The 21,514-nt window shown below is 45.8% G+C and overlaps 1 protein-coding gene across 1 annotated transcript in view; it reads right to left on the minus strand.

Annotated features, from left to right (window-relative positions):
* The window catches only part of gbe1b (glucan (1,4-alpha-), branching enzyme 1b), a 92,506-nt gene that overhangs the window by 3,877 nt on the left and 67,115 nt on the right, over nt 1-21,514 (minus strand). Inside the window, exons 13-15 of the mRNA XM_079731324.1 lie at nt 16,529-16,716; nt 12,237-12,367; nt 4,945-5,062 (exon numbers count right to left, since the gene is read on the minus strand). Of these exons, the coding sequence (XP_079587450.1) occupies nt 4,945-5,062; nt 12,237-12,367; nt 16,529-16,716 (437 nt within the window). The remainder of the gene's footprint in view (nt 1-4,944; nt 5,063-12,236; nt 12,368-16,528; nt 16,717-21,514) is intronic.

Below are 21,514 nucleotides of genomic sequence, written 5' to 3' on the forward strand. Positions count from 1 at the left end.
GTCATTAAGGAGCAGGTGGGGGTTGGACAGTGAATACAAAGACAGGTCATTAAGGAGCAGGTAGGGGATGGACAGGGAATACAAAGACAGGTCATTCAGGAGCAGGTAGGGGATGGACAGTCAATACAAAGACAGGTCATTCAGGGGCAGGTAGGGGATGGACAGTCAATACAAAGACAGGTCATTATGGAGCAAGTAGGGGTTATACAGTACAATGACACAGCATTAAGGAGCAGGTAGGGGTTAGACAGTGATAACACCGACTGGTCTTTCATTTCTTCACCACTAGGCCTCTTTCTTAGTTTTTATCCGAAAATAATATTCCCAAAGTAAATAGATTATATCTCCAACTTTAAAGGCTATACTATTTACAGAGACAAGTCATTAAGGAGTCGGTATAGTATTAAGGTAAGGTAGGGGTGTGGTTATCAATCAGAATACTGAAAAGGATACCTGCAACAAGGCTAGGTTTTCAGGCCTACAGATTTGTATGGCGAGGTATTTGGAGGATTCTGGTAAAACATCCAATATGCCGCTCTAGCAACTGACTGGCTTCTCCGTAAATTAAGACTTCTACAGCGTTTTGCTCATTTTCTGATGTAGTCGTTTCGTATATTACGTTTGGATCTCAGTAGTGCCCATTAACAGTCTTGTGTTCTGACCCGGTCTAACCAAAGAGTCTTGACAGAAACTTTTCCCAAAATCCGAGTTTCTGTTCCTTCTAATCAAAGCCCAGGAGGAGGAGGAGTGCAGCGCTGGTTCACCGAAGCGTGAATAAAACCCCTCCAAGTTTGACAAAAAATAATCCTACTTTTTATTATTATTTCATTTTCCGTGAGCATTTTAAGGACAGTCTGCGGCCGGGCGGGTATCGGTCGGTCTTAACATGTTGCAGAGCGTGCCTTCTGGCCGCTATGGTGCACCGGGGCCCAGCCTGAGGCCCACTCTCAGATATTGTAATAAAGCTTTAATTTCTGCCTTGCTTCTCAAGGTCTCCTCTTCAATAATTAAAGGTGTTTTGTCTTTGGAGCCAGGGTAAGGGGGGGGGGGGGGGAATGCAATGTGGCCTGTGAAGCCCTTAGAGACAGTGACTGATTAAGGGACATTGAAATCCAATTGACTTGGCTTTTTGGGGATACAAAAATCATCAATGCACACTACCCACCTGGGATACCTCATCAAGTAGCCCATTTACCTGTTTATTTGTCTCTCTGTCTGTCTGACTGTCCTCTACCACGTCGATGGGTGGTTTACAAACTAAAGCACTTAGATGCTTCTTTGATTAAATCTGTTTCGTGTATGTATTAAGACTAAACTAATTGTTGCATCATCATTACTTTCATTATGTGGCATTAGTGCTGATCTCATTTGCGTGCTGAGAATATTAATATACTTAGCATGTGAGAGGGTACCATAGCCTGGCAGTATACTATTATATTATTTTGCATGTCATTTTTGCATGTCAGACTCTATTGTATTTCAGACTATGTCGAAGCACTCCTAATATCAGAGTACTTGACATGTCAAAGTACTTGGAGTATCAGAATACGTAGCACGTCAGAGGCCTTAGCAGTTAGCAGAAAAACGAATGGCTTCGATTCGTTTTTGCATTTTAATCCAACCTCTATTTACCCACATAGAATCCAGCAATCTGGGAGCGAGTGATTTAGCGGGTCGCTGTGCTCTGCCACAAATTCTGGAGGGCCTTTATATGACCAGGTGCAGCCAAAGGTCCAACCAGAGCCCTCCCATTCAGAGAATTATCAGACCATAATAAAGTTTTATGTTCCTGAGTAACGAGGGAGCAGCAGCACTCATTAAAAAGTGGCGGGGGGAGGGGGAGGGGTCCAAACAGTGACTTTTAAAAGCAACAGTTGTTAAATGAATCACGGGCCGAGTAACGCGTCCCGCAGCGGCCTCCGTCTGCCTCATCTTGTCAACAAACTTTATCCGTATAGTTCTTCTACCACGGTCAACAGTCTCCGGGGCCTTCCCAGGGGCCGGCAGTAGACAGCACCACCTTACCCCGGGCCCTTAACAAAAAACTGCCACGGCGAGGGGAAAATCGCTCCTGAAACTCAGTGGGGAAAATATTAAGACTCGGGAAGGAAAACATGCAAGAGGGATTAAAATAGGTGCCGGGTGGGTCGGAAATAGGAGCGAATGAAAACAATGCGGGAAAAATAAAAGCTGAAATGAGATGAAGACAAAGTAGTAGTTTTATCATTTTCAGGTAGACACAGAGGGCGGTTAGAAATGGAGTTATATATTACTATTGACTTATTTAGCAGACGCTAAATCACCTCATGTTTTCAAAAGACTCCCATTGAATTCATATATGTATACATATGTATACAAATGATATGTTTTCATAACTTGTCGTGTTATGTCCCTTGTTATGCTCTTTGTATTGCGTTTCATATGGCGTATGAAAGAGCGCTTTGTGAATAAAGTTTTAATGATTGACGGCCACGTGCGTTGCACTATCCCCTCGTCAAAGGTCGAACTTTATTAAATGTGTAAAAATGCTCGATTGTCCAAACTTGTTGCACCATTCCCACTGCGTAACGTGTGCTCTCTCTGGTCGTTTCTACCCAGGAGGATCCCACACGGTGCACTGGGCTCCCTCTACTTCTACGTACTGTCAGTCTGTATACGGTCCCGTCAGCTCCATCCCTCTCTTTTAATTTCCCAGGATTCCCTGATGGGGCCCGCATTAGCAGATGACTCGTTAACTAAACTTCACATTTTGGCCTTCAGGGAACGGGGGGTGGGGGGTGATGCTGTGCTGTTTGAATTAGTAAGAAGAGTGAAAATGAGATACAACGGAATGTGGAATTTCAGCCCCACCACCATCACCACGTTCCCCCTCTTGCTCTTTTATGAAGAAATCTGAGCCAAAACGGGGGTGATTTACTGAGTGGCCGGGGGAGGGGTTGCTGGTGCAAAGGCTGGATAAAATAGCGCCGTGGTGGCAGAATTGCAAAGTGAACGCGTTTGACACATTTAAAAAAAAGGGACCAACTCCCACACGCTCACAACCCAGACCGGTGCCGCTATTTTCATCAACCGCGACGTTCCACCGATTGATCCGGAGAGCGGGTCACCCAAGGTTCAGCAAAACAAATAGCTCATTAAGCGTTTGTGTTGTCTCGGCTCTGACTCACATTCCTCCCCCCCCCCCCCCCCCCCCGACACATCCATTGCCAGGCAGGGAAGTGCTTGGCGGTGTAAAGTAGAGAGACTGCCACTTCCACCCGGCATTCTGCGTGGCCGCCGCTCCTCTTTGGATTAATTGGATTCATTAACATAAGATCTAACTCGTGCGCTGAACGAGTTTCCACGGAGACGCACGCGGCCCGTGTCGATCCATCGCCAGGGTTATCCCTGACCTTGTTTGTAAACATCCTACTGCCTCTCGGCGTTTTCATGAAAAAACATGACATCAGGATACATAAAAAGCAAGGGGGGGAAACATAAGGAATGTCCCGGAGCTGTTCTGCTTAAAATGCATATCAGTGTTCCCTCCTCTATTTCATGGACCGAACCACTTCGTGCTATTAGCCCCGAGCTATCTCCATGATGGAAACCCGATAGTCACAAACTCTCACAGATATTGCACTTCCTCAGCGGGAAGCCATGCAAATTTAAGAGGCATACACATGAAGAGGTAAGTTTGCGCGGCATGAATTATGCACACTGTTTGCGGGAGAACGCCGAAACACGCCAGGCATTCAGCGGCCTCGCCGGGAAAAGATGAAGAAAAAGACTCGCTGACTTGGAGATAAGAGCCGGCGTGAGTGGTGTAAATGCAGATAGTCAATATTATATTCACAAACAGGCTTACAATGCATGGCGAGAAACACAATCAATTGGTTGTTCTGTCCCTCGACGCCACAGAGCAGGGGTGTTTGATCGCTAGCTTGAGACGGTGATAAAAGCTATGCTATATTACAGAGGATGAACAGCGGATGGTGCGTTAGCTCCATAAGGGGGTGGGATAGTGGCTTTGTTCCAACACAACACTGGTTCTTGGCCTTGACTGGCAACCATTCGTTGGGAAGTACGGGCAAAACAAACGCTGTACACCCGAGGTACTGATACCGGAGCTAGCCCTGCGCTAGCATTCTGACCGGAGCCTCCCTGGTGTAGCGCTTCATCATCTACCTTTTGCGCCAGGCATCTTTGATGCTACCTCTGCTTCCCCTCACTCACGGCATTGGCTCAAACAAAAAACCTCTAACAGAAAGCAGTGACCTAACCTCACCTTGTTTACGGTCATCATTTCTTATTATTGCTATCATTTACTATTTATTCATCTGGGAGACACTTATAGCCTACAGTGAATTCAGGTAGAGGTCATACAGGATTAGGAGTATGATGGGGCTCTTATTCTTGCTCCAGGATGCCCACAGGTAGGTTCAAAGCAGTGTAGCCACTATATACTGAACACATCTTCTCAAGGTTCTTCCTTACTCCGCGGTGCTTTGGGAGGTTCATTCCTAGTCTGTTTGTAGGTTTAGTGCAGGGGATTACTGTCAAATCTCAACTCAACATAGGCTGTGCTCAACTGTGTACCCCTTTGAAACATAAACATTTGAGAATGTAGAGTAGAAACATTTGAGACTGTAGAGATTTTCAAGTAGTGACTGTCGAGTTTAACCCTTTAAAGATGTACAGTTTAAAAACTTTTGAGACTTTAAAGTATAACCCTTTGAAACTCTCAAGTTCTGACCTTCGGTATTTTTGAGTTTAACCCTTTGGAAACTTTGAATGCAACTCTTTGAGACTGTACAGTTCAACGCTTTAAGACTGTAGAGTTGACCCCTTACTTAATGGTTCTGAAACAAAATGATAAGCATAGTGCAAACTCAAACCCACAAACATCCATGCTTCTATACATCAACATCAAATGAGAAATTGGTATAAAAGAACATCCTTTACCTGCATTACGTTGGAGCGCCCGTTGAAGTCCTGAGGTTTGGTGAAGAACTCGGTGTGATGGTCCAGTCTTCCGTGGCCGCCGAACTGAACATCATCAGAGTCCAGCTTGATGGTATATCTGACACATTGGTGAAGGAGCATCTCCATAATAACATCTGACGACTAAGAGGAGCCTAGATGATGACCATTTAATCATTTAGATCTGAGATGAGAGCGTGAGAGAGAGCCTGGCAGCAGTGCCGGCATCAGCCTCGATGAGATCTCTGTGTTCATTTCACAACTCATCCACCTCACAGCGCTGCACAGCAAAAACAAGCAGGGTCCTTAATTGACAAAGCGGATGCTGGCCCAACAAAATTTGCATAAGCAGAAATGTTATTCAACTGCTGCTCTACTGCCGTCTGCCTGTCTCATTTCTCCAGTTCACAACGTTAATAAAGATTTCATTAAAAGGCTGTCCAAACTAAGCAAAACAAATATACGACGCACACATCTGCACGTCTGTTGCAGTGACATGGTTGAATATTTAAATACCTGTTACTGTTACAGTGACTTCATTTCCCATGTATTCAGGCGATCCCTAAGCGTTTGATCCTGGGAACGCCGAGCCGCCGGGGGCGACTCCACCGTATGGAGATCTCAAGACAACCACAGCTCACGGCTGCACCCAAGACAAGAAGCTCAGAGACGGAAAGATCCCGTTGTTTTTTTAGAATAAGAAAACTGGTGGTTTCCAAGAATAAAAGCCTACATTTCCCATGAGTCTGAGCGAGCGTGCTGGTACCCTGAGTGCGTTGTTTGTCTTAGAAGCCAAAAGAGAAGAAAAAAAGTTTGCATCAGAGTTTGGTGATAAAGAGTTGCTTTAGGGATTTGGTGATGTCATCAAGGGTGCTGAGAACCGGCTTTAATAGCCTGCGGGCTGTGGATCCACAGCATTTGGAGAGGATTTTTCATTTTTCGATTTTTATATTTTATGTTTTTATATTACCAATTACCTCACATGTCCTTATCGAACTGAACAGCATATCTTACCTCCTAAAGAAATATGATGAAGATCTGCTTTCAAGAAAGGCTTTAAAAAATACTAAAAATATGAAAAACAAATCTCCAAAGGCTCGCCGAATCGGAGGTGAAAACCTCGCCCGGATCCATAATTACGTGCGGAACATTAATAAAAGTTGGGCGTCAGCATCATAGCAGCACTGTATTCATCAATACATAGATACACAACATTAAATACAGTACAAATCAATATTTACACATCCAGAGGCCTTCCTGCATCCCTAAAGTACCCTGTAGGAATACATTTATATACCCCCCTACCACCGGCACGATTTATTTTCCAAAAATGAGTGGCAGAATATGTGCACCTCCACGCGCATGGTGTTTGTGAATGTACAAACGCGTGTATATGTGTCAGTGCAAACGTGCGTGCGTGGGTGTGCGTAGGTGATTGCGTGCGAGACTGCGTGCACGAGAACGTGCGTGTGTGTGTATTGCATTATTCACCACCCTCTCCCGGGGGCTCCAGGCAACAAAGGAGCAGAGGAGAGCATCCCTAATTGGCTGCTTGAATGATCACCTCCTCTCCCTATAGGCTGTGCCGGGAGCTCTGAACGCAGCGCGACCACCACCATCACCACCACCACCACCACAGCTACCCCCAGAGCCGGGGAGCCTCCACTTCCCCCTGCCTGCCTAAGAAGTGCTGCTCTGGGCATCGTTTCAGACAAGATGAGCTCAGGCTTCATGCTCATCCACAACAACATGACAAACACACACACACACACACACACACACACACACACACACACACACACACACACACACACACATACACTCCTCTAAAGATTTAGTGTGTGAACCTATGTGTGTGTGTATGTGTGTGTGCAAATGTGTACGTGTGCGTACGTGTGCATTTATGTGTGTGTGCTTGTATGAGTATATATACATGATCGACAACCAAAAGCAAGCAAAAAGAGTGTGTGCATACAGTATGGGAGTGTGTATCTGTATGCGTGTGTATTGTTTGTGTGGGGTATAGGCCTATACATGTGGGTGTTATTTAGTTGTGAAGTACAGCTGTGTGATATTGCAAGATAAACGATCGAAAGATGTGTCTCAGCAGATGTAGTGCATGCTTTGAAAATGAGGGAATCAATGCTAATTGAAATATTGGATTCCCAACAAATGCACTACTACTGTACTGGTTTCCTTTCGACCATGCCCAGAGGAAGTTTCCAGAGATTAGGAAACTGCTTTTCTTTTCACTCTGTATATTCCTCCGTCTTTAGAAGATGTCTCATTATTTGATTTTGGAAAAAATACGGTTTCATTTGTTTTCATATCGCAAACCTCACCATTTCGGTTGGTTTTCAGTCAGCAGTTTTGCAGCAACCACAAGAACAAAACTCTGGTCTTGTCATCCTTGTTTATCAGAACCAACCCCACAGCTACACTGGTTGACAGGATTCTGTGAAATAGTTGACACTACCTTTCACTTTGCGGTATATCTTTAGCACACAGGCTGTTATTTCACCCCCTGTGACTTGGTTTGGAAAATTGATAATCATGTCTTGAGGGAGCAGCAGCAGTTCAAAGTTCCCCGACGAAGAAGAAGAAGAGGAAGAAGTTGTCTTTAAGGAAAGCAAAACAAACAAATCTGCTGGCTGGGGCTGTGATTTGCAGTATGGGCATCCACTTTGGTCAATAAAGCCTCTTTCTTTACTTCCTACTGCAGTTCTCTATTCAGCCTGCAGTACGGATGTAATGGCAGCCAATTAAGTGCGAGCACATTGACTTTCGACTATTTTTTCTTTCTGTAATTCTTAGCGTTGTGTTTAGCTGGAGAGTACTTTGTAACCTTGGGGGAAATACTTGTAAATAAATGAAGGATTCATAGACAGGTTGTCCTAAATTGCTCCTACTGTAGGTAGAGGTGAAAGTTCTCTTCTCAGTTAAATATCTTAATTACATAATTTATTACACCCCCTCTCAATTATCAAAATTAAATAAAAATAATCTCAACAATACATTGTCATGTGAATACAGTGAAAATGAAGACTATAGTATCATAAAATGAGGTAATGAACGTTACAGGGTTGAGTGAATCAAAGTATGTCCTGGGACTAGGGCAGAGAACGGCTATTCTTTACCCATCGCTCGTCTTTATTTTGCGTTGTCCTCTACCCCTCTTTTCATCTTATTCCTCTCTACTTCTTCCCCTCTCTCCTGCCCTCTCTACCCCTCCCTCTCTATATGACTCCAACTTCCCCTCTCTGTACCACTCCATCTCTCCCTCTCTCTCCCTCTCTCCCCTTCTCTCTCTACATCTTTATCTACCCCTCGCTCCCTACTTCCCCCATCTATCCATCTCTCCCCCCCCCCCCCCCCCCCCCCCCCCCCCCAACCCCTGCTCCCTCCTTGCCTAGTTAGTTAATTCGGACTGCTCCACAAAGTGGCGTGATTTCAAAGAGCGTTCAGGGAGGAAATGGGAGAATGATGGCCTGACAAGTTCTCCAGTGCCGATCGGTAGTCGTGGGAATCAAAGCCCTCCTCTGCCCTGACAGCTCCACCTTTCATGGAGGTGGAGGCGGGAGGGGCGGCTCCGACCGGGATTTCTAATGCTCCGAGCAGCAGATAAAGCCCACCGCCTGAAGAACATGTCCGCTGAGACTCGAGGAGAATAAAGAAGGAGCAGGAAATAGTGATGGTCGGAGTGTCTGTCGGGAGGAAGAAATAAGCTGACTTCCGCTGAATTTTAATGGTCCGAAAAATCTTTTGTTTTTATGGTCGGGCAGGGAGGGGGGCTTGAGGCTGTCTCCTTTTTCAAGAAAAGCACAAAAGCACAAAAAAGTTAAGACGGAGTTTAAACAAAGTCATAATGAAATTAAAATGAAATCGAAAGAAATGGGTGAACATAAAGGCCATCATGTACGTGTGTACGTGTGTTTTTGTTGTGATCCATTGTTCAGTAAAATCCAGACTGATGATACACTGTATTTATAACCATGTAAAGCATGCCCCAGATTTCGGGCACATAACTCTTTATCATCGATACAACAAGACTTTAGCCCATTTAAGATTACATTTTCTGGTAAAGGTAGCAGTTTCTGTGTGCACAGAAGACACGCCTTTCTGATTTTTTTGCGGAAAGCTACGATTTGAACAGCACCAACAATACCGTTACAGTCCTCTGTTGTTATTTCCCAGAAATGTTATGTTTGTGCTGAATTTACAGCAGTTTAAAAACAATATCTGTCCAATTTGCTTTTTTGCCAATCCTTTAAATAAACTTGTGTTACTAGCCGAATGACTGAAATGTCCCATCCACCGTAAGAAAAGCTTTACGTTGAACAGTGGTATACAATACCCTCTTGCATGTGTTTAGCATTGAGGTAGAATAGGAATGGTGTTGACATTGTAAAGTCTCTCTCTCTCTCTCTCTCTCTCTCTCTCTCTCTCTCTCTCTCTCTCTCTCTCTCTCTCTCTCTCTCTCTCTCTCTCTCTCTCTCTCTCTCTCTCTCTCTCTCTCTCTCTCTCTCTCTCTCTCTCTCTCTCTCTCATGAGAGAGCAGAGACAGTGCAGGTGTGACCGGGTTCAGTGTGTTAGAGGCCAGAACCTGCTGCAGGTGTGTGTGGTGTTCGGGACATGTGTGTGTGGAGGTAGCAGTGTGTGTGTCTGTGAGAATGTTTAATGAAAAAGCACTTTTGGACTCTTTGAGCTCATCTTGTTTACCAGCGCCGGCTCCTAGTGCCACTTTCATCTGTCTTCCCTCCTAATTGGAACGCGTGTCACACACACACACACAAAATAAGAACACACACACATCGCCATATATCAATGCGCACACTCACACATACTGACACCGGTTTCTTGCTCTCCGTTTTGTCCCTCACACATGAACCAGTGTGCAAGTACACACACACACACACTCACACACTATCTGAGACCACTTCTCAAACATCAAAAGAATGCAGCAGGCAAAGGCACTGCGCGGCCATCGAAGGGAAATTAAAACGCCTTGAGGACGAGACTCTAGTATGTTGTTAGCGATGGCACAATTAGGCGCGGATGGCTGACAGCACTGTGGATGCTAGCTGCCATTAAGGCTAAGTTATAGCTCTGCGTTGAACAGCCCCCGCAGCAACGCCCCAGGTCTCCAGGTCGCCCGGGCAGCCCACAGAGGCCGAAGCCATCATCCGTAGCCGCGCTTCATTTATGACGGACGAGTCGAGAGGTCTGCACATAAGCGTTATGTGCAAACATATGGTCATCTTCACATCATCAAGATCACCAGATGCCATGAAGTGTGTGACTTTAGGGGAGCGTTTGGCGGGCAAGCCACCGAAACGGAACCTAAAATGCAGAAACACACGCCAAAGAGAACCGAGACGAATCCACAACTGTATCGGAGGCAGGAGCTTTAATACAACCTTTAGCAGAGAGGTCGTTATCAACACAGCCGTTAGCGGCATAGCCGTCAGCAACGTACCCGTTTGCGCTTTGGCTATTCAACCCTGCCAGGGCCAGGCAGCAGCAGAGAAATGACAACCTGCAATTAGTACGCATCAAAAAGTGCTCACAATGACTGCACTAGTTAAAGAGACTTTGAAAATCTGTTCATAATAAGCTAATTATTCATGCATCAAGGCAATCAGACATGATGAGATATTCCCCGCTCTATTACAGGCACCAAACTACCAGTATAGTTATAAATGCCATTCTTTGGCTATTTAAAGAATACGTAAATCCACTCTCTTGTATAATAGCCACGCAATAACCAACCAGCCGTGGTGAAAACACATTATACGGTAACAAGGGTGATAATCTGCATGTTCCGAAGTGTGTGCCGATGAGTTTTGCTTGGAAAAAATAACTCGCTGCTGAGGGTAGTTACGAGCCAACATCCCAAACTACTGCACACACGGAGAGAGTCAAGGCAGCCGTCACTCTCTCTCTCTCTCTCTCCATGTTTAAATCTCTCTCTCTCTCTCTCTCACTCCCCCCCTCTCTCTCTGTCTCTCCCTTGCTCCCCCCCTCTCTCTCTATCTCTCCCTCACTTCCCCCCCCCCCCCTCCATCCCTCCCTCCCTCTATACCTCCCTCCCCCTCGCTCGCTCCCCTCAGTTATTGGAGAGAGAGCCTCGATTGACCTCCGAACCTGCGGAGCAGAGCAGAGCAGATGTCCTTCACGCCAGATCCAATCTTTCATCCTCCCGTCGTCTGCCCTCCCCATCCCAGGTCATTAAACCGCTGAATCCACCGCCGCGGCGCCCACTCACTTCCTTTGCGCACCGTTGCGTAACGCACCGTGGCATCCAACTGAAAAGAAACGTGGTTTGAATCACTGGCCTCTGTCCTTGTTATTGTCTCTAACAACCCTGACACAGCTCTGTAAACAGCACATACACGACCGGCCCGGCCCTCCGAATCATTGACGGCCAAGGGTCATTTACATAGCAAAGAGAAACAGTCCGGCTCATCGACTGCCCCCAGGTCAGCACAAAGGGGGACTTTTACTCTGAGGGAGAATCTCGATCTTGACTTTTTTAACTCCCCTCCCCCCCCGCCCCCCAAATTACTTAAATACGGATTTCTGTTCACTTTACCTTTGCTATTCCCACCGCATGAATAAATGTTATGTGAAGCATAATCTATTGTCCATGTGGACAGGACACACAAACAACAGCCAGAATTTTCTCAGATCAGAAGTTACATTCGTCTTTTGAACGCCGACTCACACAAACTAAAATAGCTGCTGCGCATTCCACCTCCTCTAATAATGTGTATGCCATTGTTTTAACTCTTCAGCCTTACAGAGGATTTAATTTAGGCACAAAAAATATTCTAGGCAAGGAGATGGAGACCATGTTGATGTCTTGGAGCTGCAGTGATTTGGGGATATTCTTCACCTAATCAATGTCAAGCTGAACTCTTCAGCACATTTTCTCACTCTGAATGATCCACTTAAATAACCCTGTCATAGTGGAACTGGGGAGTTTGTTATTGTTATATTTGAGCAGTAATATGTGTCCTGTGGTCAGTGGTGGAAGTTAGAATTTGGCAGAATTGACTGGTGATGACGATGGTGATTGTGTAAAAAGAATAGATCAATTATTCACTGGTGGGTTGGAAAAAATTCCAACCCACCAGTGAATAATGAATGGAAACTAAAACAAAGACCAGTGAAATTATCAACCGACCAATGACATACCAAATAATTCTAAAACCGACCAATGGAAACACAAGTGATCAAAAACCGACCAATGAGAAGAAAGAAAAACAGGATACTTCCCGGACACCTCGACTGCGACGGTGTAGTCCTGGTAACTTCTGGTGGGGTGGAAGTTGAAGATGAACACCACCTTCGCCCTCTCGAACACGATGACCTTATCCTCTTCATGCTTGGTGCTCACGTACGCCTGCGGGCGCCCAATCAGAGAAAGGAAACCAGTCTCTTAAGCGTGTTCCTCATGAATAATCATCCCCGGCCTAATTGTATATTAATGTGGTTAAATTACAATACATTAGAGAGGCCTGACGTGTCCAAATGGACTGGAAATAAAGAGAGACGTGCAACGTTGGGGGTGGGGGTGGGTGCCGGCTGGACAGGTGGTGTGGGAACGGCCAGATGCACTGTCTGATACACACAGCTGCACAGGATGAGAGAGAGACGGGGGGGAGATGGGAAGCGAGGACCAGATGAGAGAGAGAGGGATGAAGAGAGACATAGGGAATGAGGGAAAGGAGAGAGAGAGGTATGATAGAGATATGGAATGAGGGAAATATGAGAGAGGGGGCAAAGAAGATAGAGAGATAGGGAATGAGGGAAAGATGAGAGAGAAAGAGGGAAGAAGAGAGATAGGGATGAGGAACAGATGAGAGAGAGAGGGATGAAGAGAGATAGGGAATGAGGGAAATATGAGAGAGAGAGATGGATGAAAAGAGATAGGGAATCAGGGAAAGATGAGCGAGAGAAATGGATGAAGAGAGAGTAAGGGTATGAGGGAAAGAAGAGAGAGAGAGGGAGAGAGAAAGGGATGAAGAGAGCTAGGGACAAAGGGAAAGATGAGAGAGGGGGAAGAAGAGAGATATAAGGAGTGAGAGAAGATGAAAGAGAGAAAAAGAGATAGGTAGAGGGGGAGACCGGGGGAGAGAGAGATGGGAGAGACAGAGGAGTGCGACGGAGAAAGGAGGAGAGGTTAAGAGAGAAGAATGGAGGAGGTATTGAGAAACAGAGGGAGATTGAGACAAGAGTAAGGTGGAAAGCAACTGATATGGGCGTGCAGTCGGGAGAGGTAAGGATAGAGCATGAGGGAGGGGGAGAGCGTGAGGGTGTGTCATGAGGAGACAGAGGGAGTGTGGATAGAGAGAGCGAGAGACAGGGTGAGGCAAAGAGAGGGAGCGAGGGAAAGAGAGAGTGAGATTGGTAGGGAACGAGCAAAAGTGAAAGCGCAAGAGACAGAGCGTGAGAGAGTGAGACAGAGAGAGAGAGAGAGGGCAGTAAGCTGGAGAGCAGTGGTAACATGTCATTAGCGGGGGATCATCATGTCACCCCCTCCCACCCACCCTTCCTCTTCTCTATTTTTAGTTTTCGCCCCCCCGGGGCTTTTCAGGGGTGAATATTCATACGGCTGGACTGGGAGATAAGACGTGTTCTGATTGGCCAGGTGAAGGGGTGTTTGAGGTGTCCTGACTATCTCAAGTCTTCCGGAGCCCCCAAACATGGACCTAGAGCGAAGTAACTCTCTCTCTCCTACTGTTTTATATAGATACAATTTAAATTTATGCACAAAACTTCAATCGCCAAACCGTTGACTACATTATCCTTCATGAGTTCAAATTTTGCCGTCATAGCGTGACAGAAACATGAAACCCGGTGACCTCTATTAAACTAATCCCATCAAAGAATGACCTGCTGAATGTGTTTATTTTTTACGGCGACAGTTTATAAAGCAGTGTAAGTATTTCATAAATATTCAAATCCACATTCATTGAATTAGTTCTTGACCTATTTCATTAGATTTATGGGGGATATAAAAATAGTAGTAATTTATTTCCTTTTTAGTCATTAATGGTCGTATACATAGTACAAGTGTGATTGTGTATGTGACTGATTTATTGAATCAAATTGTATTGGTAGCTTCCTGTGGAAATCCTCCCTGTAAATTATTTAAGAAAAGATCAAATTCCCAGACAGGAAATGTGTTAAATTAATAACGACACTTGAGATGAAGTGCACAGTGGGGTTCACTTTGCTCCTGGAATAAGAACACCTCCCGTGCTTTGACCGATATAACACTTTGGTCCGCCCCGACATCAATAACACTGGGCCGTGCGGAGACCTTTGCATAGAGGGCAGGGGGCTCAGAAGAGGGACCCAGCAGTGTCTCCCCTAGGAGGGAGCTGCAGCTGCAGTGGACGAGTTTGGGCATAAGTAAAACACTATTTAGCATGACGACTCCGGCTGGACACAGTCGTGTTGGAGGTCATCTCAGTGAAGGAGAATTGGTGCTGCAGGGAGATGGACTGACAGACTGACTGTTAGTGCGGAACGGTTTGAAGAGCTCAGCCTTCTAAGAGACTCGGGGGGGGGCCGCCGTCTTTTACTTATGTTCCATAACTGATGCACGATTTGAAGGTGACGCTGTGTAACGCTGGTACTATAAATCTAACCCTCATAATCAAACACAAATGAGCAGAACCGTCTAAAGGTCACAGAGTGTCTGTCTGCGGCGCCCATGGTCGCCGCTGCGTCTCCCATAGGGCAGGGGAGGTCATCATGTCACGTTAATTAACTGACATCAGGCAGCTAAATTATTAATAATTGTTTAATATAATTCTTGATAAGGGCCATGGGTAGGCCTTGACAAAACAACTAAAAACGACAAAAATGAAAACGCCCAGGCCAAAGGGGAACTTTGCACATCAAGGGGCAAACGTGTAAATAAGTTGGTGTATGGGTTCATCATGAGGACTTTTTTTCTCTTTGTGTGCTGAGGTGATCAGGCACCCTCAGCACACTCTACATGTTCCTGCTCATTGGGTTGTGGCCCCATAGAAAGCCAGTGAACGCGGAGAACCAGTTCCTATGGGGGCGACGGTGTGCCCACCAGACTTCGCAAAGAGTTAGCTTGTGAAGCATCGCCAACATCACAGCGGGTCCCCCTCCTCACCTCCCACCCTCCCTCCCTCCCTCCAGTGTCACTAGCACTGCGCTGGCAGGTCTAAGCGTCCAAATCACTGGTCTTTGAAGACAGACATAGCCCTGCAGCCCACATCTTCAAAGTGCCATGCTAACGTAGCACTTTTTAAGAGAACCTTAACTCCTCGAGGTATAACAGCAAACGCTCTCTCTCGCTTGCTCTACCTCTACCTCTACCTCTCTCTCTTCTCGCCCACTGCTATCGGTCCTGGACCTGCTGTGTTATCTCCGTGAAGACGCCCTCGGACCCTCCTACCCATTGAAGTATTATTGGACCAAATTATACCAAGAATTTTCCTGACTAAACACCGTTTGCTCGGCAGAGTCGGTGCTTCACTCTGCACCAGATCCGAGTTCGGACGTTTCAAAGCGGAATCGTTGGAACATTCCTGAAATACAGAGAGAGACGGGGGAATAGTTGGGCTTGTCTCTCTACCAGGGTGAGTCAGAGAAAGAGACAGTCCACGGAAGTACTGGTACACAGTACACCGATACAAAGATGTATGATGTACGGATGGCCGATAAACAGAGAATCTTTAGATTTTCCGACGGGTTGAGGGTAAGGGGGCGTCGTCTAACGTGGGCTTTGATGAAGCCCTTAAACGACTGGAGCAGTGATGAAGTTATCAATTACAGCAGCTCACGTCGCAATCCTCGCCACACGAGCAACACGCTTTTTAATTAGCATTAGCCCGCCGCTTCAGTCGCCCCCAACCCCGGGAGAGGGATCTCCAGCGAGCTGCATCACCTCCCCCCCACCCAACCCCCACCCCATCCTCCTCCCCTGAGTGGAGGGGGGGAGAGAGGAGGAGGGAGGCGCAGTGACAGGGAAAACTAAATCCATTAGTTTTCACCTTGACAGCCACCGGAGAAACAAGACGACTGCAGAGCGAACGGTGCATTCACATCATTCATCTGTAGCGCTCTGAGGAGAGACTAGTTCTGATTGGAGAAGAGTGAGGAGGAGGAGGAGGGGGGGAGTTGAAAATGGAGGCAAATGAGAGGAGAGAGCAGAAGACGAAGGAGGAGAAGGGGGGAGAATGAGGAGGAGGAGGAGGAGAGAAGAGGGCTAAGAAGAAGCGAGAGGGAGAGGAGGGAACAGAAGAAGAGGGAGATTCGTCTGGAACCACTGTCAGACCCAGGGTGAGGAATCTACCTCAAACTGCAAATTTGTTTCAGATATTCTCAGACACACATCATACTTTGACACATACTTATTCCAGAGTACGTTTTTTCTGAATGGTCAGGACGGTCCACTGCTTTGAAAAACCTCAGTTCCAGTTACAACTCAAGGTCCAGGCGGGTGGATGCGTGCATGATTGTGCATGGACTGTATATGTGTGTGTGTGTGTGTGTGAGTGAGTATCCCAGTCCTTACCGGCGGCGCAGTCAGCCAGCCGTACGTGTCCTCGGTGAGGTTCATGTGGCGGTCGAAGGCGTAGAGCTGGGCATAGCGCAGGTGTTTCGCAGCATCCAGCAGGTCGAACTGGCGCCGGGCGTAGTGATAGCTCTGGTTGTTGCCTTCCCGGGGGAAGTCCAGCCACTCTGGGTGGCCAAACTCATTTCCTGCAACACAGCAGAGGAGGACTGAGTCTGCAGAAGGGACTCCAACCCTGTGTTAGCCCGGAGGTCCGGGCGGTGGTTCTCAACCCTGTACCCGCTTCAAGGGGGAACTACTAAAGACTTAAATAGCTTTGCTATTCCTCTAAAACTAAAATGAAGTCCTACACGCAAGAAATAGCAGGGTTTTGAATAGAAGGACCATGAATAGAAGTAAGCCTCATCTACATCAATTTTAAACACTGCCTGGGTAATTACAATGTTGATAATGGCGTTAAATGATAGTCGTTCCTACCTAGGCCACTGCAATACTAACAAGGCTGCTAAATTGTGATGGCATAATATAAGTTCCCTCCTTGGCCACCACAATTTTAATGTTAACTTATAATAATTAATAATAATTCTATCCTAGGCCCCTATCATATTAGTGATGGTAAATGATGATAGTATAATATCCTTTTAAAGGAAAGCATTAATGGTTGAGTGTTGATAAATGGTAACTCGGGTTGTGCTGATGTGGGCTTAATTTACTCTGTTATGCGAACATCCAATGAATAAAGATACAGTCAGCCCGTAGTGCTTATTTAAAATATATTTTCCTGTTGCGAGAAGGCTTCCCCATCTGGAGGTCTCTGTTTAGGTCTTCTCAGTTGAACTTGCCAGTAAATGGAAGTTCTGAAGTTAGCCAACGATTGGTAATTAGAATTACGTCCTTATTCAAGAGTTGATCTAGCTTTGCAGGAAATGCAAGCAGTAGTTTGCAAAGAATTGTAATTTAAATGTTGTGTACTCCAAAAGGCACTCAAATGAGCCATACAGAGTACTTATATTAGGTTAGTCCCATTTGTGACTTGTATCCTCCAGTGTCGCTAACGTTGGGAACAAATTAGCATTCTCGCGGAAAATCAACCTTAAAGTGACCGGAACAGAACTAAGGTGTTTTAGAGAGGTAATCGAATAGATGTGTATTTTTTTCAAATGAAAAACAATAGGCCAAATAGGTTTAGTTTTTAGTATCAGGTATACTAAATGCTTGTGGCGATGCATTTCATCCGAATATCACATTGCCATAAGAATGAACCCCTTCTCTTCATAACAGAGGGACAAAAACTGCAAAGTCATCACCTGAAGAATTTGGGGAAATTGTGAGGAGTTATTCATGACACCCAAACGCATGAACATAAAGAGTCTTGGCTTGGGGACAGATCCACTCCTTATTAATGTTGATTCACGTATTAGTTCAGACTCAAGACCCTGACACAGCAATGGCACTGTGTGTTTCTGCTGGTGGTGCACGATTATTATCCTCAACCCCCTCTGAGAGAAGAAGGGGGCTTAGATGAAATGAGATGACGGGGACGGGGGGGGGTTAAGCGCACACCAGGTCCCAGGGCCAGTAAGGGCCCCACCTCCTCCAACAATTACAGGATAAAAGTATCTACTCATTCAATACAATTAGATCAGTTGCAATGAACAACAAAAGATGTTGTGTGTAATTAAGACCGGGATCACACACACAGCGTTTGAGTGTGCATCTTCATTGAAATTATCACAAGCGGCAATGCCATTTACTATAAGCTAGACGAGAAAAGTGTTGAAATGCAGAAAGATCATTTACCACTGTGGTCCAAAATTATCTGTGAACAAGACACACAGCTGTCCGGCTGCTTTGGTCAGCAGTATCCATCCAATCAGAACCTTTTCTTCCCAAAATGTTTGTGTTGATACATTCTGCTGACCCAAGCAAACTCATTTCATTGCATACTGAATGAATGAATTGATGCAAATAACGCAATTATTGTTAGGACTCAATTTGTATAGACATATTTTATACAGACTGTATGGAATATACTGAATATACTTGAGAGGAAGCAAAAAATATGTTTCTATAAAGCGCGTTCGAAACCAACTGACCAACCAACCATGTCGATTCCCCCGGTGAAAAAAACTAAAAGCCTTTTAAAAATAAAGGTGGCACAGAGGAGCAAAAAGAAACCAACATGCTAAAAGTCTCATAGACACTTTTATTTGTGTCTTTTACAAACTAATTAAAGTGAATATTTGGTGTTTGGTGTTGGATTTTTTTCAAATGAGCAAATGTTGCAATTCAACATTTGTTTTTATGGCATATCTGTTGTTGTCCCTATATTCAACAGCTGGCAACCGCTTAACTGTAATCTTCAACAACCACATTTCCATAGGAGCCGCGGTCAACAGTACAAGCCTGTCTAGACTCATCAATCATCACTTGGTAGAGAATAATTAATAAATATTACATAATCATTGCATCATGACACTTCAAGACGGCGGCACTGTCCTGAAGGGACAACCTTAAACTCTAGGTAAGACACGCACACGCACACGCGCGCGCACACACCCCACCGACGTGACCTACAGTGAAAGTGTCTTGCTCAAGGACGCCTAGATGTTAGACTGCGGACATTGGGGCTCCGAACCCAGAACCATCCAGTTAAACAGGCAAACACCCACATAACTACCAGGGCATCCCGACTCTCCACCCTGGACCTCCATGAGCGAACGTCTGCACAGAAACATGATGTCGCATGATGAGGAGGCGGTAGACAATAGATGACGGCTGCTAGCTTAACCAGCGCCGCGACGACGCGTCGTGCTAGGGCTAATTAGAACGACAGAGAGGAAGAGAGTGGGGGAGGGAGGGAGGGATAATACAAGTCGAGAGAGAGAGAGCAGAGCGAGAAAGAGTGGGAGAAGTAAAAAGATAGAATTAGAAAGAAAGAGTAGAAAGAGAACGGCAGACAGTGAGACAGTTAGACATGAAAAGGGAGGGAGTGGGAGAGGCAGATAAAGAGAATGTGAGGAAAAAAGTGAAATAGCAAGGGGGGGGGCTAGACAGAAACAAGGGGATGAGTGGGAGTGAGAAACAGAGAGAGAGAGAGAGAGAGAGAGAGAGAGAGAGAGAGAGAGAGAGAGAGAGAGAGAGAGAGAGAGAGAGAGAGAGAGAGAGAGAGAGAGAGAGAGAGAGATGGCTGCCTTCTCTTATGACAGCTACACAGTTGATTACCCTCCTACGCTGTGGAAACTTCAGCTATAAAGGAAAGCATTAAAAGTCAGACTCAACCCTGGTTGGTGGAAAGAGTGTCTGTGTGCCATGCTCCATCAGGAGGATTAGCGCGGCGCATGTTCGTTCTCCAAACGCGGTCTCCAAACCAACGCGTCAGTCCGATGATCACAATGCGGAGAACACCGTGGCAAGCATACTGTAGTGTGACAGGCGCGGGACTGAGGACACAATGTTGTTTTGTAAACAGCATCCTATCCTCGAGCCAACCTCTCCATATTGAGTCAGGGACACTGCATTGATTAACTGTGTCCAGAACCGCCTTCTAGTCAGGACGCAATCTTGACTGACATGCAGCCATAACCAATCACGGGCATCACGCCAGGAACAGCATAAACATATCATTGGATGTGCAAATGAGAAAAAGGACATACCAGCGGACTGAATAGGCCCTTGGTTTGTAAATGTAAGAATAAACCTGATTCATCCGTGTCGTGACGGCACTACCTAAACATTTCTGTGAGTGACAATGCTGAAAGCCAATCGCAAGTATCGCAAATCAAAGCATGTTAGGAGAAAAGGGGCACACCATAGCTGCAATGTTAGAGTAGCTGATCACGTGACCAGGGCCTTACATTTACATTTAGGGCATTTAGCAGATGCTTTCATCCAAAGCGAGTAATAAAAATTATCTATTATTTTTATTAGTGCAAAAAAGTACATTTGTCAGAGGAAAGAGAAACAACAGTACAGTAAGGATGTTCCTAGAAACAAGTGCCAAGCACAACAAAAATGGTAAGGTAAACCCATTCTCTGCTATACAACAAAGATAGCTGGGATAAGGTGCTACACACTGCTAAGTAATCATCTTAATTGCCAGGACGTACAACACACAATAAGTGTGTACATTAACTGCCAGGACGCACAAACATGAACTCTGAACAAGTGATTCTTCAGTCTCTCGCGGAAGCTGGTGAGCGACAGGTTGTAAACACCGTTCTAAAACAAGATCCCCCTCACTTCATCCCCCGTATTAAGAAGCAGGCAGGGACCTGCTCCTTAATGTCCTCTATCTAGGTACATTCTTATCAACCTTGGATAAAAGCGCCACATAACAAAATAGTAAAATGGTGATTGGTTCTCAAGAGTTTCAAAGTGGCTTTCTACTGGCAGCCAGCTGCAAAGGGTTCTTAGCTGACTCAGAAACGCGCTGTGGTTGAGGTAAATTCATTATCGGTAAAAATGACCCAGCACTTACCTGTCCTTAATACACATGTTTACTCTTAGCCAGCATCTCAAAGAGAAGCACGGCTCATTGATTCACATTTGGGCTCCGGGGGAGAGTCGGGAAGTGAAGGGGTGAAGGTGAGGTGATGCCACTTCAGACAGACTCAACTCCATCAGCACTATCCCCCCACCTCCATCACCCTTGAGAGCTCTTAATAACAGCGTGCCAGCATTCATTAACATGGTAATCAGTCTTGCTGTATGTAGAAACCTGGCAGGAAGCTAGTAGAGAGCTGCTGTATGTAGAAACCTGGTAGGGAGCTAGTAGAGAGCTGCTGTATGTAGAAACCTGGCAGGGAGCTAGTAGAGAGCTGCTGTATGTAGAAACCTGGTAGGGAGCTAGTAGAGAGCTGCTGTATGTAGAAACCTGGCAGGGAGCTAGTAGAGAGCTGCTGTATGTAGAAACCTGGCAGGGAGCTAGTAGAGAGCTGCTGTATGTAGAAACCTGGTAGGGAGCTAGTAGAGAGCTGCTGTATG

Source organism: Pollachius pollachius (genome assembly GCF_949987615.1).
Source record: "Pollachius pollachius genome assembly, chromosome: 3".
In the NCBI taxonomy this organism is placed as follows: Eukaryota; Metazoa; Chordata; class Actinopteri; order Gadiformes; family Gadidae; genus Pollachius; species Pollachius pollachius.